This window comes from Nicotiana tabacum, chromosome 21, assembly GCF_000715075.1.
Source record: "Nicotiana tabacum cultivar K326 chromosome 21, ASM71507v2, whole genome shotgun sequence".
Lineage (NCBI taxonomy): Eukaryota > Viridiplantae > Streptophyta > Magnoliopsida > Solanales > Solanaceae > Nicotiana > Nicotiana tabacum.
The window spans coordinates 9525562-9542731 of NC_134100.1; the positions used below are offsets into that span (position 1 = coordinate 9525562).

At 40.4% G+C, this 17170-nt stretch overlaps 1 protein-coding gene and 1 non-coding gene across 2 annotated transcripts; one reads left to right on the forward strand and one right to left on the reverse strand.

Annotated features, from left to right (window-relative positions):
- Nucleotides 1-13121: 13121 nt before the first annotated feature.
- LOC142175586 (small nucleolar RNA R71) lies at nucleotides 13122-13228 on the reverse strand. Its single transcript, XR_012704694.1, has one exon. It is a non-coding gene; the product is annotated as a small nucleolar RNA R71 (small nucleolar RNA).
- Nucleotides 13229-13922: 694 nt separating this feature from the next.
- LOC142175126 (uncharacterized) lies at nucleotides 13923-16969 on the forward strand. The gene is made up of 8 exons (XM_075241698.1): nucleotides 13923-14454; nucleotides 14533-14647; nucleotides 14926-15313; nucleotides 15602-15788; nucleotides 15968-16021; nucleotides 16112-16356; nucleotides 16418-16647; nucleotides 16795-16969. The coding sequence occupies exons 1-8, from the start codon at nucleotides 13923-13925 to the stop codon at nucleotides 16967-16969; spliced, it is 1926 nt and encodes a 641-aa protein (XP_075097799.1).
- The last annotated feature ends 201 nt before the right edge of the window (nucleotides 16970-17170 follow it).

Sequence of the window (17170 nt, forward strand, 5' to 3'; positions counted from 1 at the left end):
CATAGAGGGGAATTAGGGAAGGCCATGGCAGACTGGTGGTCATGCCCAACAATTGGGCATGCTGGTACACCCCGACCAGCCTGTTAGCCAAATCTTAGGAGTTAGGATCCATTGTGGATCAGGTTATGACCTGAGCAGTAATTTGGATACTGTCAGGCCAAGAACCTTAACTCAAACACATATAAGGGAATATGGGGTAGGGATTCACAATAGAAACAGATGCAAAGAAAGGACACACGTAGTTTAATCACTGAACAACAATAGTAAATTAGACAGGAATGCTGAAGCTATAAAGTAAACATATAGGGGTAAGGCAGAAGATTAAACCAGAACATACCAGTTTCAGGGAAAACAAGTAAAAACAGTAGTCTTGGAAGAGCCAAGTTGTAAGCAAAACAATTCCAAGAGATCTCAAGCAAAGCAGAGTATTGAAAGAAGTATTGAATTCAAAGTAGTATTGTAAGTATTGAATTGAAAGTTTAAAGATTGGTAGTGTGAAGGTGTCATGTATTGAACTCGAAGTTGTCAGGTGTCCTAAAAGTGCAGAAGGGCAGTCCCTTTTATAGTGCAGAGAAGCAAGTAAGAAAGGTAAGAAAATAACTTGCAATCAATCACATAGAATTTCCCTTCAGTTAAGGGATTTAATTTCAAACGGGTAGAAGACATTTAAGGAAAGAAATTTGATTAAAACCTTTTCAAGGTAGCACAAAAGGGGTAAATACATAGGAGTTTATTTAAGGAAAAACTCAGTGGTACACGACTTGGAAAAAATAAGGGAAGGGAATCAATCAAACAGCCAGGAAAATCAAAGTTACAGGTTTAATCTCGAATGAACCAAGTCAGGAAAGGGGTAAAGAAAGGTTTAATTTACAGGCAAGCAGTAACAATCAATTAACACCATTAACGGACTTCAGAATCAATCAATCAGTTGGTAAAACATTTTGAAGAAGACTCCTTATATATAAAGCACACAAACATGTGAATCAAGAAGAGAGTTTAATCAAAGAAGGGAATCAAGAAGGGACACAAGTCCAATTTGTAGGCTCACAATTAGACTGAGAGTCCAGGGTCCCAAGGTGGAACCCTAACTCGCACATAAAATCAAAATTGCCAAGAAATCCCCCAAATCCTAGGGTTCCGAATTGAATCAGACATATAAGTGAGAGGGCAAGTTATTGAAACAGGATCAGAGGTCTCTTTCAGAGACTCATGAGTAAACAACCAGATACAATAGCGAGTTTGAAGCAACAGAGTCAAGGAACTGATTCAAAGCATAATGAGAGTAGAAGAAACAGTAGAGGAAAGCATGCTTTAAATAGATTTTTTATAGAAGAAACTTAAAACAAGGTAGAGTAGGAGTGAAATAGTAAACACTTAAGAGCATGGTTGAAGGGTATATTAGGCGAAGCATATCAGAAAAATAGCAGAACATAGTGAGAAAGCATGTGAGAACATAGCATAGAAACACAGTAAAAGAATATGCATGATAAAGGGAAAACATAAGAACACAGTAGAAGAACATGCGATGGTAGAAAGGAAAACATAAGAACATAGTATAGACAAATACACACAAAGAAAAGGAAGAGAAAAAGTCAGAGAAACATTTTAAGCTTTTCAGAAAACCCTAAATCGGAAAGAAGTAATTTTTGAAAGAAAGATTGGAAAAAATGTTTAGAAACTCGAGTAAAGCACATATATATAACAGATCTAAAAAAATCAGAGAAAACCTCGAATAGCTAAGGTTTCAGAGGAACCCTAAAACGAGAAAGTCTTGGAAAAGGTTCGATCTGAGGCGGATGAGTCAGAACTAGGCTCATAAGACCAGGATATGCCGGAGTAAGGCTGACAAGGGCCCTAAAACCTTAGATCTGTAGTGATCTGAATGGACACCATCGAGGTCAGACCTCAAATCTTCGAACACCAAACGTATAAGAGCAAAGGGTGATGAGTTTAAGCCATCCATGGCCTGAGACGCCATGGATTCCGGTGAGCTTGAGGTAGAAGACAGTAGAAGAAGATTAGGGTTTCAAGAACCTTTGAGAGAGTTTGAGAGAGGTGAGTGTTTAGAGATGGCGGTTTGAGTGAAATGAGTTAGGGTTAGGGGTGTGGGCGGATTAAAAAAGGAAAGGGGAAATCGTGGCCGTTGATCAAAATGATCAACGACCTGGATAAAAAGGAGGGTCGAGCGGGTTGGATAAATGGGTCAGGGGTCGAGTTAATTTGGGATTGGGCTAGTCCATTTGAGGTCCGAAATTGGGTTAATTGGGGGGAACTAATTGGGCTATAATTGAAACAAAATAGGGCCAGATTTTAAATAGCCACTTTTTCCCTTTTATTTTATAAAAAATAGGTTAATGACTTTTGAAAACAAATTAAGGGTAATAAGTCAATTAATAATATATAAATATTAATTTAAAAATATTGGAACCAATTTTATAATTATAAAATGCTATTAAATCTTAAAATAGGCTATAATTGCAATTATATGCAATTTAGCTTTTAAAACATCAAATAAATTTGTAAAAAATGTATAAAAATTACATTAGCTATAAATATGAGAATGAAATAAATTATTCACCAAAATGATAATCTTGGGAATAATTATTGGCTTTTGTACTGCTAAAAATAGACAATAAATTGATTTTAAAAATCTTTAACAATTAGGAAAAATACCAAAACACTTGGGCATGCTTATATATGTATATACATGTTATTTTGAAATTATTTTGCATATAAGAAATATATAGGGAAAATTGGGTATCAACAGCTGTCCCTCTTTACCCGGGAAGGATGAAAGAGTTATCGGGTAAAGATATGTTGGCCAATTTGACCGAACGAAAATGGTTTGAAGGATTTGACTGTGCTATGGTTCCTGAGCTGCCTACATATCCTTGGTCTTACAGGAATCAGGACATATGTAGTTTAGGATCCATTGGCGGACTCTGCCAGTGGAGATTTCGAAAAACGGGCACGATGTTCAGGTTGAGAAGGGTGGTTGAAGTCTGATAGGATGCGGGAACTGGAGCGGGATCGCTCTTGCTAAGACGACCGTTGTTTTGCCGGGTTACCTGCAACTGAGCAATGCGAACATATATTGTGCATAAATTTAAATGTGATGCAAGTTCCCATCGGACCATGAATGCTGTCTTTGGATGGTTAAGATGACGTCCTCAGACCATGACGTCCTGGGCCATGAAGCATATAATAAAGGATTCGTAGACTATGAAATGATATCCTCGGTCTCTGAGAATGATGCCTCCGAGCCATGATGCCTTTGAATAATGACATGTAGGAGATAAGAGTGGGGTCCTCAGGCCATGGCATGGTGTTCTCGGGCTATGAAAATGGTGCGTCCGAACAATGACGCCTTTGGAAAAATTGGCGATCTTTCAGCCTATGAGATGAAAAAGGTGGCGATTTTTCAGCCTATGCAATATAGTAGGTGGCGATCTTTCAGCCGATGCAAATGTAAATAAAGGTGGCGATCTTTCAGCCGATGCAAACGTAAATAAATGTGGCGATCTTTTAGCCATGCAAATGTAAATAAGGCGGCGATCTTTCATCCATGGAAATGTAAATAAGGTGGCGATCTTTCAGCAAAACAGATGGAAATGAGGTGGTGAAGCGGCGATATTTCAGCCATGCAAGATGAAGTGGCGATATTTCAGCCATGCAGAATATCAGATGAATAATGCAGAGAAATGCAGATGGAGGTAGAGCTTAATCTCGGAAGGCAGCAAAGTAGCCTTATGCAATGTAGAGAAATGCAGATGGAGGTAGATCTTAACCTCGGAAGGCAGAAAAGTAGCCTTATGCAATGCAGAGAAATGCAGATGGAGGTAGAGCTTAGTCTCGGAAGGCAGAAAAGTAGCCTTATGCAATGCAAAGAAATGCAGATGGAGACAGGCTTTAGTCTCGGAAGGCAGAAAAGTAGCCTTATGCAATGTAGAGAAATGCATATAAAGACAGGCTTAGTCTCAGAAGGCAGAAAAGTAGCCTTATGCAATGCAGAGAGAATTCAGATGGAGACAGAGCTTAGTCTCGGAAGGCATAATGGTAGCCTTAGGCAATGCAGAGAAATGCAGATGGAGACAGAGCTTAGTCTCGGAAGGCAGAAAAGTAGCCTTATGCAATGCAGAGAAATACAGATGGAGGTAGAGCTTAACATCGGAAGGCAGAAAAGTAGCCTTATGCAATACAAAGAAATGCAGATGGAGATAGGGCTTAGTCTTGGAAGGCAGAAAAGTAGCCTTATGCAATGCAGAGAAATGCAGATGGAGACAGTGCTTAGTCTTAGAAGGCAGAAAAGTAGCCTTATGCAAGAAGTAAAAGGGAAAAATGATGAGAGAATTTTCTTAGCTGATAGCGGATAGAGATATCGAGACTACTAGGGATACTGTGTCTGCTGGGGGCACTGCGTATGGATAGCAGCTGTGAGTAAGTGCAACGGTTCTGAGAGTTGTATTTCAGAACAATGTGAGTCTCGTGAGTGTATATGTTTGATGATTTTGCAACTCAAGTGCCTGTATTCAAAGAAAAATCGTGAGTTTTGTAAAGAGGGGAGGTTAGTTCGTATCCCCGCTGGCTCTGTTTGACCTGCTCGGCTTTGATCTGGTGATGCTTTATGCATTGTTGGGTAGCGTTGCTAAACAGAGCGATTTCAGAAATAAACATGCATGATTTTAGTAAAGAAAAATGTAACATAAATACATAATTAAGAATAGTTTTCTTTAGATGAACCGACGACTGCGACGTGGTTCCAAACATTGCAACTTTTCTTGCTTCGGAATTTTGAGGGTCCTCCTCAAAATTCTGCCCCAGTTTACTGGCCTGCTGCTTCCGCCGGCTGCTTGCGTTGGACTACTGAAATCACTTTGGAATTTTGAGAGTCCTCCTCAAAATTCTACCCCAGTTTCTAATAGCGGGGGAAATGAAAATTTCATTGAATTATGACCGAACCCATAGGGCTGCCTACGCATGCTCTCTTAAACGGGAATCAGGTCAGGCGTAGTTCAAATTACATCATACAGGAAATCATAAGAGTTACACATAATATCGCTTTACTGCATCTGAATTGATTGGCTTCGACCAAACTTCTCCGTCCATTTCTGCAAGTATAAGGGCTCCTCCTGTTAGAATCCGGTGAACTATATATGGGCCCTGCCAGTTGGGAGAGAACTTCCCTTTTGCCTCATCCTGATTCGGGAAAATCTTCTGTAACACCAGCTGCCTCGGTGTAAACTGTCTTGGCTTGACTCTTTTATTGAAGGCTCTGGACATTCTATTATGATAAAGCTGACCGTGGCAAACCGCATTCATCCTTTTTCCATCTATAAGAGCTAAATGCTCGTAGAGAATCTTTACCCATTCTGCATTATCGAGTTCTGCTTCCTGTATGATCCTCAAGGAAGGAATTTCTACATCGGCAGGAATGACCGCCTCTGTACTATAAACCAGCATATAGGGAGTCGCCCCGGTTGATGTGTGGACTGTGGTGCGATACCCCAATAAAGCAAATGATAACTTCCCGTGCCACTGTTTATGCTTCTATTTCATTTTCCTTAGTATCTTCTTGATATTCTTATTGGCGGCTTCTACGGCTCCATTCATCTGAGGTCTATAGGCTATAGAATTCTTGTGCTTGATCTTGAAGGTTTCACACATGGCTTTCATCAAATCACTGTTGAGATTGGAACAATTATAAGTAATGATTGACTCTGGAATCCCGAACCGACACACGATGCGGTCACGGACAAAATCTACCATGACTTTCTTAGTCACTGCCTTGTACGATGCTGCTTCAACCCATTTAGTGAAATAATCAATTACCACTAGGATGAACCTGTGCCCGTTTGATGCGGCAGGTTCGATTGGTCCAATAACATCCATTCCCCAAGCGGCGAACGGCCATGGCGAGCTTGTTGCATTAAGCTCATTTGGAGGTACCTTTATCATATCTGCATGTATCTGACAGCGGTGGCACTTCCGGACATACTGGAGGCAGTCCATTTCCATGGTCATCCAAAAATAACCAGCTTGGAGTATCTTCGTGGCTAAGACAAAGCCATTCATATGTGGATCGCAGGTCCCGGCATGGATTTCTTCTAGCAGTTTGGATGCTTCCCTTGCGTCGACACACCTTAGCAATCCCAGATCCGGAGTCCTCCTGTTCAGGGTTCCTCCACTGTGAAAGAAATGATTGGATAATCTTTGAAATGTACGCTTCTGAGTAGGGTTTGAAAGTTTTGGGTATTCTCCTTTTGCCAAGTATTCCTTGATATCATAAAACCAAGGTTTTCCATCTGCTTCTTCTTCGACATGAGCACAGTAAGTTGGTTGATCATATATGTTTACAAGAATAGGGTCAATGAAGTTCTTATTTGGATGTTGTATCATGGACGATAGGGTAGCCAATGCATCAACAAACTCATTCTGGATTCTAGGAACATGCTGAAACTCCGTCTTTGTGAATCTCTTTCTCAACTCCTGTACATGATGAAGATAAGGGAGTATCTTGGAGTTCTTGGTCGCCCATTCTTCTCGGACATGATGTATAAGCAAGTCTGAATCTCCGATCACTAGCAATTCCTGAATGTTCATGTCAATGGTCAGCTTGAGCCCTAAGATGCAGGCTTCGTACTCGGCCATGTTGTTGGTGCAAGGAAACCTGAGTTTGTCAAACACTGGATAGTGCTGGCCAGTTTCTGATACTAGGACTACTTCTATGCCGACTCCTTTGAAATTTGCCGCTCCGTCGAAAAACATTCTACAACCATCATAGGATTCTGCAATATCTTCCCCTATGAAAGATACCTCTTAATCAGGAAAATACATCTTTAGAGGCTCGTATTCTCCACCCACGGTATTTTCAGCAAGATGATCTTCCAGTGCTTGTCCTTTGATTGCCTTCTGAGTCATGTAAACAATGTCGAATTCACTCAGCAGGATTTGCCACTTGGCTAGATTGCCAGTGGGCATGGGCTTCTGAAAAATGTACTTCAAAGGATCCATTCTTGATATGAGGTAAGTGGTGTAGGCACATAAATAGTGTCTCAACTTCTGTGCTACCCAAGTCAGAGCACAACATGTGCATTCCAATAGAGAATATCGGGCCTCGTACGAGGTAAACTTCTTGCTGAGATATTAGATGGCCTGCTCCTTTATTCCCATTTCATCATGCTGCCCTAGAACACAACCGAAAGCTCCATCCAATACTACGAGGTAAAGTAATAGAGGTCTACTCGGCTCGAGTGGGACCAAAACTGGCGGCGTTGACAGGTATTCCTTGATTTTGTCGAAGGCTTTCTGACAATCATCAGTCCATTCGGTAGCAGTGTCCTTCTTCAACATCTTAAAGATTGGTTCACAAATGATAGTAGATTGGGCTGTGAACCGACTGATGTAGTTAAGTCTTCCCAAGAAACTCATAACCTCTTTTTTGTTCTTCGGTGGTGGCAATTCTTGGATGGATTTGACCTTTGACGGATCCAGTTCTATTCCTCGGCAACTCACAGTGAACCCCAGTAGCTTTCTGGCAGGAACCCTGAATACATACTTGGCGAGATTCAGCTTCAAGTTGTACCTTCTTAGTCTGTTGAAGAACTTCCTCAGATCTTCCATGTGGTCATTGGCTCTCTTGGATTTGATGATGACGTCGTCTACATACACCTCGATCTCTTTGTGTATCATGTCATGGAAAATAGTAGTCATTGTCCTCATGTAGGTGGCCCCAACATTCTTTAACCTGAATGACATCATCTTGTAACAATACATCCCCTATGGCGTAATGAAAGTCGTTTTCTCCGCGTCTTCCTCATCCATCCATATTTGATGATACCCAACAAAACAATCAACGAACAACTGCAGTTCATGCTTGGCACAGTTGTCAATTAGAATATGTATGTTCGGCAAGGGGAAGTCGTCTTTCGGATTGGCCCAGTTGAGATCCCGGTAGTCGACATAGACTCTAACCTTCCCGTCCTTCTTCGGTACTGGCACAACATTGGCTAACCATGTTGGATACTCTACTACCCTGAGAACCTTGGCTTTGACTTGTTTGGTGACTTCTTCCTTGATTTTCAAACTCATGTCAGGTTTGAATTTCCTGAGCTTCTGTTTTACTGGTGGACATGTCGGATCGGTTGGTAGTTTGTGAGCTATAATAGATGTACTAAGACCAGTCATGTCATCATAAGACCAGGCGAATATGTCCTTATATTCCCTTAGAAATTCTGTGTACTCTTTCTTTTCTGATTGTGATAGATGAACACTGATGCACGTTTCTTTGACATTTTCTGCATCTCCCATGTTAATAATCTCGGTCCCGTCCAGGTTGGACTTAGGTCTATTCTCAAAATCCTCAGCCTCTTTATAACAACCTCTTCTGGTATATCATCCTCTTCTGAGTCTATATCCGTTTGTTGTGTTGTCTCGTTGCACGTCACAGTCATCGGTTCATCAAGATAAGTAATAGTAATGCTGTATAAGTAAAGTAATGAGAGAAAATAATAAGAGTATGGTTTATGGGGAAAATTGAAATGTTTTGCTAAATTCCATAACTGTTTTGAACATTGAAGATCTTATTGCGAAATTTTAAAATACGGAAAGAAAGTCAACTAAAAGAAAAAAATAAAAGATAATGCATGGTGCTTTGTTTACCCTTGCTACCCCGAGGCTTTCCGGGCTCTGGTGGTTCTGATGGTCCAGTTATTGAGGCATGCTCCTCTGCTTACTGCCTGTATGGAAGGGCCTTCCTCCCCCTCCTCCTCGAGAATAACACAGAAATCCATATCATCATCTTCTAGGAACAAATTCCTCATTGCTGCCAGTGCTTCCTCTTCTTTTGACCCATATATGACATCGGCTGGCTGGAAGGTCTACTCTAAGCGAGGTATCGGATGCTCCAGTGGGTAGTAGGGACTGCGCCATGGTGGTGACCAGTGGTTGAATTCCTCCCAAGTGTATTCATATCCCAAACCGAAAGTGGTACCGTGTTTCTTCAACTTGATAGGCTTAGCGATTCCTTGGAGATTCTTGCCAAGCCCCTTGCCAAGTTCGTATCCACACCAATTCAGTATACTTTCAATGTTGTTATCCCACCATTTATCCTTGTCCACGGTGTTGACTCGCTCAATGTGATGGTATGTTTCTCCGCCTATCTTCCTTCTTCCTCCGATTGCTGGGATAGTCTGGCGACTGTATATGGGATTGCTACCGTCACCATGAATAATTACCTCTTGGTGATTCCACTCAAATTTCACTGCTTGATGTAGGGTTGATGCTACAGCCCCAGCGGCATAGATCCAGGGCTGTCCCAATAGCAAATTGTAAGATGCTGGGATGTCAATTACTTGAAAATCAACATCGAACCAAGTCGGTCCCATTTGTAGACACAAACTGATTTCCCCAATAGTGGACCTTTGGGATCCATCGAAAGCTTTGACATTGATGGCTCCATCCTTGATCTCATACAGGCTCTTTCCCAATGTTCTGAGAGTCACCAATGGACAAATATTGAGGCTGGATCCTCCGTCAATCAAGATTTTGGTGATGAAATAATCTTTGCACTGCACAGTGATGTGCAATGCCTTGTTGTGGCTTAGACCTTCAGGTGGCAACTCGTCTTCGTGGAAAGTGATTTTGCGACTTTCCAATATTTGCCCTACCAGGTTTGCCATTTCTCCTCCAGTTATGTTGCTGGGCACATATGCCTCACTCAGCACCTTCAATAAGGCATTAGTATGTGCGTCAGAGCTTTGTAGCAGAGTCAAGATAGAGATCTGGGCCGGCGTTTTGTTCAACTGATCAATGACCGAATACTCTTTGGCTTGTATCTTCCTCCAGAGATCATCAGAACTAGTTTCAGTGACGGTTGGTCGTCCAGAGGCCTGCTTACTGGACTCAACTAGATGTTCTGGGGTATAAACCCTGCCGGTTCTTGTCATCCCCTGTGCCGCAACTGCTTCTCCGGATTTGTTTTTTCCTCTCCTCCTTGCCTCGGTTGTGTAATCCCAAGAGATGGCCTTTGTATGGAATGGTGTTGTAGCTGACATTGCTACTGGAATGGATACCCTTGCTTTGGAAGGTAACACAACAACTTCAAATGGTACATGTGCCTTTGGGGACCCAAACTTGACCTCAATCGGCGCTGACGTCTTTGCAGAAGAAGGTGATTCAGACTCAAGTGGTATGGGCATGTTTACTTCAGTGTTTTCAGAAGGCTAGATTTGGACCACAATCGGATTAAGTGTGACCGTTGGTTTCTTTGGCTTGTCACCTTTAGCGATCAATCCGATCGACCCTTTGGGGTCCCAATTGTCCTCTATCTCAATCATGTGAATGCCTCCACCCTTGTGGTCAGGCAGAGGGTTGTTGCGGACATTCAGAGCTGGCTCCTTTGCTACGATGATCTTGTTGTCAATCAAATCTTGGATCTTATCCTTCAGAGAGCGGCAATCATCAATGGTATGCCCCTTCATGCCGGAATGGTATGCACAGGTTTTGTTTGGGTTTACCCATTAGGAGGGGTTTTCGGGGTTTATGGCAGGGATATGGGTGATGTAACCAACAGCTTTGAGCCTTTCATACAGTTGGTCGATAGGTTCGGCAATGGCAGTGGACTGTTTGGGGGGTCTGCGGTCGAAGTTTAGTCGGGGTCTAGGAAAGTTTTGGCGGGTGGGAGGTGATTGATAGTGAGTGGGTTGAGCATTGTAGGCTTGGTAAACATGTGCGAGTTGGGAATATCTGGGTGAAGTGGGCTGATATGTGGGTGGCAGAGGTGATTGGTAAGTAGGTGGTGGAGCTTGGTAGGAGGGCGAGGGTGTTTGGTAATTTGAGGTAGGTTGATATGTGAGTAGAGGTATTGGGTAGGTTTGGTATTTGATGGGAGATTTTATTCTCTGTGCAACCATCACGACGCTCACGTCCCTTTTCTTGGACGTGGCACCAGACTGTAGAGCCTTGTTGGTAGCCTTCAAAGCTTCAAAGTTAGTGACCATACCACTTTTGATACCTTCCTCGATCCTTTCCCCTACCTTGATGATATCGGAAAATTTCTGGCTTTCAATCAACATTAACCTCTCATAGTACTGTGGGTCTTGAGCTCGGACGAAAAACCTGTTCATTTGTTCTTCTTCTAAAGTCGATCTGACCTTAGCAGCTTCTGATCTCTAACGCATAGCATACTTGCGGAATGTCTCCGTGGGTTTCTTCTTTAAGTTCTGGATGTAGAAAATATCTGGTGCATTTTCCATGCTGAACCTGAACCTGTTCATGAAATCGGACGCCATACTTACCCAATTTAACCACTTCTTCGGGTCTTGGCTAATGTACCAAGACAAAGCGTCTCCTTTCAGGCTTCTTATAAAGAGTTTCATGCGAATCTTTTCATCCCTTCCTACTCCGACCAACTTGTCGTAGTACGTCCTCAAATGGACTCTAGGATCCCCTGTGCTATCAAACATATCGAACTTGGGAGGTTTGTACCCCTCAGGAAGTTCGACATCTGGCTGAATGCAGAGGTCCTCGTAATTCAGTCCCTCAATGCCCTTGCTTCCTTCGACACTCTAAACTCGGCTAGTCAGCTTCTTGAGTTCTGTGGCCAGATTCCTGATAAGAGAGTCTTTGTCATCAGACTCAGGTGTGCTTGAAATAGTTTGAGTATAGTGTGGTATGGTTTCCACATAGATGGGGGCGTTGTGGAGATGATCATTTGTGGAATTTAGTGGTTCAGGGATGAGCAGTGGGGTGTTGTCTGAAATGTGGCATGTGTTGCAATGGTGATGGGGAGCGGGTTGTTTTTGTGGTCTAGAATTTGGTGATGGGACCGCATCTGCGGAACAAATGTCGCATCTGCGACTCCCAATCTGCAGATGCGGTACCGCTTCTGTGGTAATTCCACCGAATCTGCGGTTCCTGAGGAAATTACCAAATTCTGCTTCTGCGGTCTCTACGCCGCTTCTACGACTCCGCATCTGCGGTCCCCAAGCCGCAGATGTGAGAATACCAGAAGCAACAAAAATACAGCAGCTGCAACATGTTCCTCAATTTCTCGTTAACCATTCGAAAACACCTCGAGGCCCCTGGGACCTCAACCAAAATCACAACATCACCTAATACCTTATTCAAACTTGTACCAATCCTTAAAACGCTTAAAACAACATTGAAACCTTGAATTAACCAAGGATTTAAACCTAAGAACTCCAAATTTCCTCAAAATACGCTTTTGATCAAAAAGTCTATCAAAACTCGTCCGAATGGCCTGAAATTTTTCACACACGTCACATTAAACACTACGGAGCTACTCCAACTTCCGGAATTCCAGTCTGACCCTCAGATCAAAATCTCACTATCGGACCAGAAACTTCAAAAATTCAACTTCCGGCATTTCAATCCTAATTTAGCTAAGGACCTCCAAAACACAATCCGAACACGCTCTTAACCCCGAAATAACCCAAAAGAGCTAACGGAACCATCAGATTTCCATTCTGAGGCCGTCTTCACACTGTTCCAACTACGGTAAACTTTCCAACACTTAAGCTCTCATTTAGGGACTAAGTGTCCCAAAACTCTCCGAAACTTAAAACCGAACATCTCGAAAAATCAAAATAGCAGAAATAAACTCGAGAGAAGTAGTTAATAAGGGATCAGGGTGTTAATTCTTAAGACGACCAGCCGGGTCATCACAAGAACTCAATAACCAACTTCCACCACATAAAGTAGAAGAACATTTTGATGAGGTGGCACCACGACGTGATAGAATACTCCATGATTATGCAAGGTTAGATCATTTTGAAGTAGAATCAAGTGTGAGGAGACCACTAATTGCAACAAACAACTTTGAAATCCGCATAGGCTTGAATCAAACTATTCAACAATCATGTCAGTTTACTGGTGATGCAAGTGAAGATCCTCACACCCATCTAATTGATTTTCTTGAATTAGTTGAAACCTGCAGGTATAATGGAGTCACAACAGATGTTATCAGGTTGCGGCTTTTTCTTTTTCATTAAAAGGTGAAGCCAAAACATGGTTGCAATGTCTACCAAGAGGTTCCATTACAACATGGGACCAAATGACCCAAATATTTCTTAATAAATATTTTTCACCTGCAAAAAGCATTTAAAATGAAGAAAGAAATCAATAATTTTATGCAGACAGATACCGAATCTGTATACCAGGCATGGGAAAGATTATCAGCAATGTTAAGAAAATGCCCACATCATGGTATCTAAGACCCTGACATTTTATATATTTTTTTATCACGGTCTTAAGCCCTCTGCTAGAAATGTAATTGATGCGGCATCAGGAGGATCAATAATGGGAAAAAACACTACAGAAGTAATGCAACTACTTAATGAAATTTTGGAAAATGTTGTTCAATGGCCCTCAGACAGAATGATTATCAAGAAAGTAGCAGGAGTAAATCAAATTGAAGCTTTGAATTCATTAGCACAACAAATTGCGACCTTAACATAAAAAGTCGAAGCTTTTTAGGTAAGTGCTCAATCATCATCCCAACTTGGAAATTGTGATATTTGTAAAGGTAATCATCCAAATCATGAATGTCAAGCTTTAACGCAAAATGAAAAACAGGTAAACGTGATCGGTTATAGAAATATTTACTCATTTGGTAGTCCCATGGCACAAAAACACCCAGGATTTCAGTGGAGCAATCCTAATGGAGCTGAAAATCCTCAAAGATTTTTTAATCAAAGCAGCAGGTACAGGGACCACCTGGTTTTCAAAATCAAAATAAAGGGCAATAGAACTTTCAACAATATCAGCAGCATCCTCAAAGAGCTCATCAACAAAGCCTTGAAGACCTGATGTACAAATTCATTAAGGCTACTGACGAGAAGGTTGAAAGTCAACATTCAGCTATCAAGAATTTGGTAATTTAGATAAGCCAATTAGCGACCCTCATGTCGGGACAAATTCAAGGTTCTCTACCAAGCAACACTGAGAAAAACCCAAAAGAACACCTCAAAGCCATCTCTCTACGATCAGGTAAATCTCTTGATGATCCATATGCAGATAGAGAAGGAAAGCCACAAGAAGTGGAAAAGGTAAATGAAGGTGAGAATAAAATAGAATCTAAGTTTCCAAAAGAACAAAAGGATAAAAGGAAAAATGTACTAAAAAATGAATTGATAACAAATCCTCACTCTGTACCTCTCCTTTTTCCCCAAAAGATGAAAAGAGAAAAACTTGACAAACAGTTTTCAAAGTTTCTAGATATTTTAAAGCAACTTTACATTAACATACCTTTCACTGATGCTTTGACACAAATGCCTTCATATGTTAAATTTCTTAAAGAAATTCTGTCAAGTAAAAGAAAATTGGAAGAAGTTTCAGCGGTTAAACTTACAGAAAAATGTAGTGCTATACTTCAAAATAAGCTTCCACAGAAACTTGGTGATCCGGGAAGTTTTACAATTCCTTGTACCGTGGGAGGTACTCACTTTGAAAAGGTATTATGTGATTCAGGTGCTTCAATAAATCTAATGCCTTTTTCAATTTTTTGAAAATTAGAACTTGGTGAAATGAAAGATACTGGTGTGTCTCTTCAATTAGCTGATCAAAGTACTAAGAGACCAAAAGGAATTATTGAAAATATCCTTGTTAGAGTTGACAAATTTTTTTCCCAGTAGATTTTATAGTGCTTGAAATGGAAGAAAATAGTGAGGTACCATTAATTTTAGGTAGACCATTTCTCGCAATAGGAAGATCAATTATTGATGTCCATAAAGGACAATTAATATTGCGAGTTGATGAGGAAAGAGTAATTTTTGACATGCAGAAAATGATGAAATTTTCTGGGGATGAGTCATCATCTTGTTTTCAAATTGACTTACTATATGACCTCGTAGACGAATACAAAGATAAATAGTTAATTACTGATTCATTGGAGATATGTTTGGCTAGGTCACGTACCATAAGTGATGATAACCCCATAATTGGAGAAGAAGCTGAAATACTGGAAAAAGAGTCAGAAAATGAGAAAGTCTCACAAGAAGAAGTTCAATCAAAAATGGAACTCAAAAATCTTCCTTCTTATTTAAAATATGTTTTTCTTGAACCTGAATTATTTCCAGGAACCATTTCATCTTCTTTGATTCCAGAACAGGAATACAAACTAATAGAAGTCTTGAGAAAACATAAAAGAGCTTTAGGGTGGACTATAGCTGACATCAAAGGAATCAATCCAGCTATTTGTATGCATAGGATCCACATGGAAGAAAATTGCAAACCAATAGTCCAACCCCAAAGGAGACTTAATCTAGCAATGCAAGAAGTTGTCAAGAAAGAAGTGGTGAAACTTCTAGCAGCATGTATCATTTATCCAATATCTGACAGTCCTTAGGTAAGTCCTGTACAGGTAGTACCAAAGAAAGGTGGTATGACAGTAATAAGAAATGAAAATAATGAACACATATCTACTAGAATAGTCACAGGATGGAGAGTCTGTATTGATTACAGACGACTTAATGATGCCACAAGGAAAGATCATTTTCCTTTGCCTTTTATTAATCAAATGCTTGAAAGAGTTTCAGGCCATGGTTTTTACTGTTTTCTTAACGGATATTCTTGGTATAATCAGATACCAATTGCTCCAGAAGATCAAGAAAAAATCACATTCACATGCCCCCAAGGTACGTATGCTTACCGAAGAATGCCATTTGGACTATGCAATGCTCCTGCTACATTTCAGCATTACATGTCAGCAATTTTCTCAGATATGACTGAAAAGTTTCTGGAAATCATTATGGATGATTTCACACTTTTTGGTAAGACATTTGAAGATTGTCTCTATCATTTGACTTTGGTGCTTAAAAGATGTGAAGAGACAAATTTAGTTCTTAATTGGGAAAAATGTCACTTCATGGTAACAGAGGGAATTGTTTTAGGAAATAAAATTTCTGCTAAGGGATAGAGGTTGATAAGGCTAAATTTGATCTTATAGCAGGATTATCCCCTCCTACCACTGTTAAAGGAATTATAAGTTTTTTAGGACATGCAGGTTTTTATAGAATGTTTATAAAAGATTTTTCAAAAATTTCAAAACCTTTGACTAACCTACTGATGAAAGATGCGAAGTTTGAATTTTCAGATAATTGCAGGAAAGCATTTGAGATTCTTAAGAAACAATTGACTAATGCCCCAATTGTTGTTTCTCCTGACTGGAGCCAGCCCTTTGAAATAATGTGTGATGCAAGTGATATAGCAGTAGGAGCGATATTGGGACAAAAGAGAGACAAGATTTTCAGGCCTATTTACTACGCTAGTAGAACACTTAATGAAGCTCAAAAGAATTATGCTACAATTGAGAAGGAACTACTAGCAGTAGTATTTATGGTTGACAAATTTAGTTCCTATTTGATAGGAACAGAGGTTACAATTTATACTGATCATGCAGCTTTTGAAGTACCTCTTAGCAAAGAAAGATGCTAGACCCAGATTGCTAAGATGGATACTCCTTTTGCAAGAATTCGATCTTAAAATAAAAGATCGAAAAGGTTCTGAGAATCAGGTAGCTGATCATATTTCTCGTTTGGAAAATCCTCCTACTGAGATAAAAGATATCAAAGAGGAATTTCCTGATGAACATATATTTTTAGTCACAACCATTATAAATCTATCACCTTGGTTTGTTGATATTGCCAATTATTTAGCTGGAGGATGGATTCCAAAAAATTTTTCCTATGAACAAAATAAAAAACTTAAAAAAGAAGCAAGACATTATTACTGGGAAGATCCTTACTTGTTTAAATTTTGTGCATATGATATAATCAGGAGATGTGTACCGGAGACAGAAATGAACAACATCTCAAGTCACTGCCATGATGGGGCTGCAGGAGGAAACTATGGAGGAAGAAAGACAACAACTAAAGTACTTGAAGTTGGATTTTTCTGGCCTACTCTATTCAAAGATGGAAGGAATTATGTCGCCACCTGCGATAAATGCTAGAGAATCGGTAGCATTTCAAAAAGGGACGAAATACCTCTTAACTCTATTTTCGTGTGTGAAATCTTTGATGTTTGGAGCATTGATTTTATGGGTCCTTTTCCTCCTTCAAATGGCTATGAATATATTTTAGTAGTTGTTGACTATGTTTCAAAATGGGTGGAAGCAATTGCTACTAGAAAAAATGATGCTCATATTGTTTGT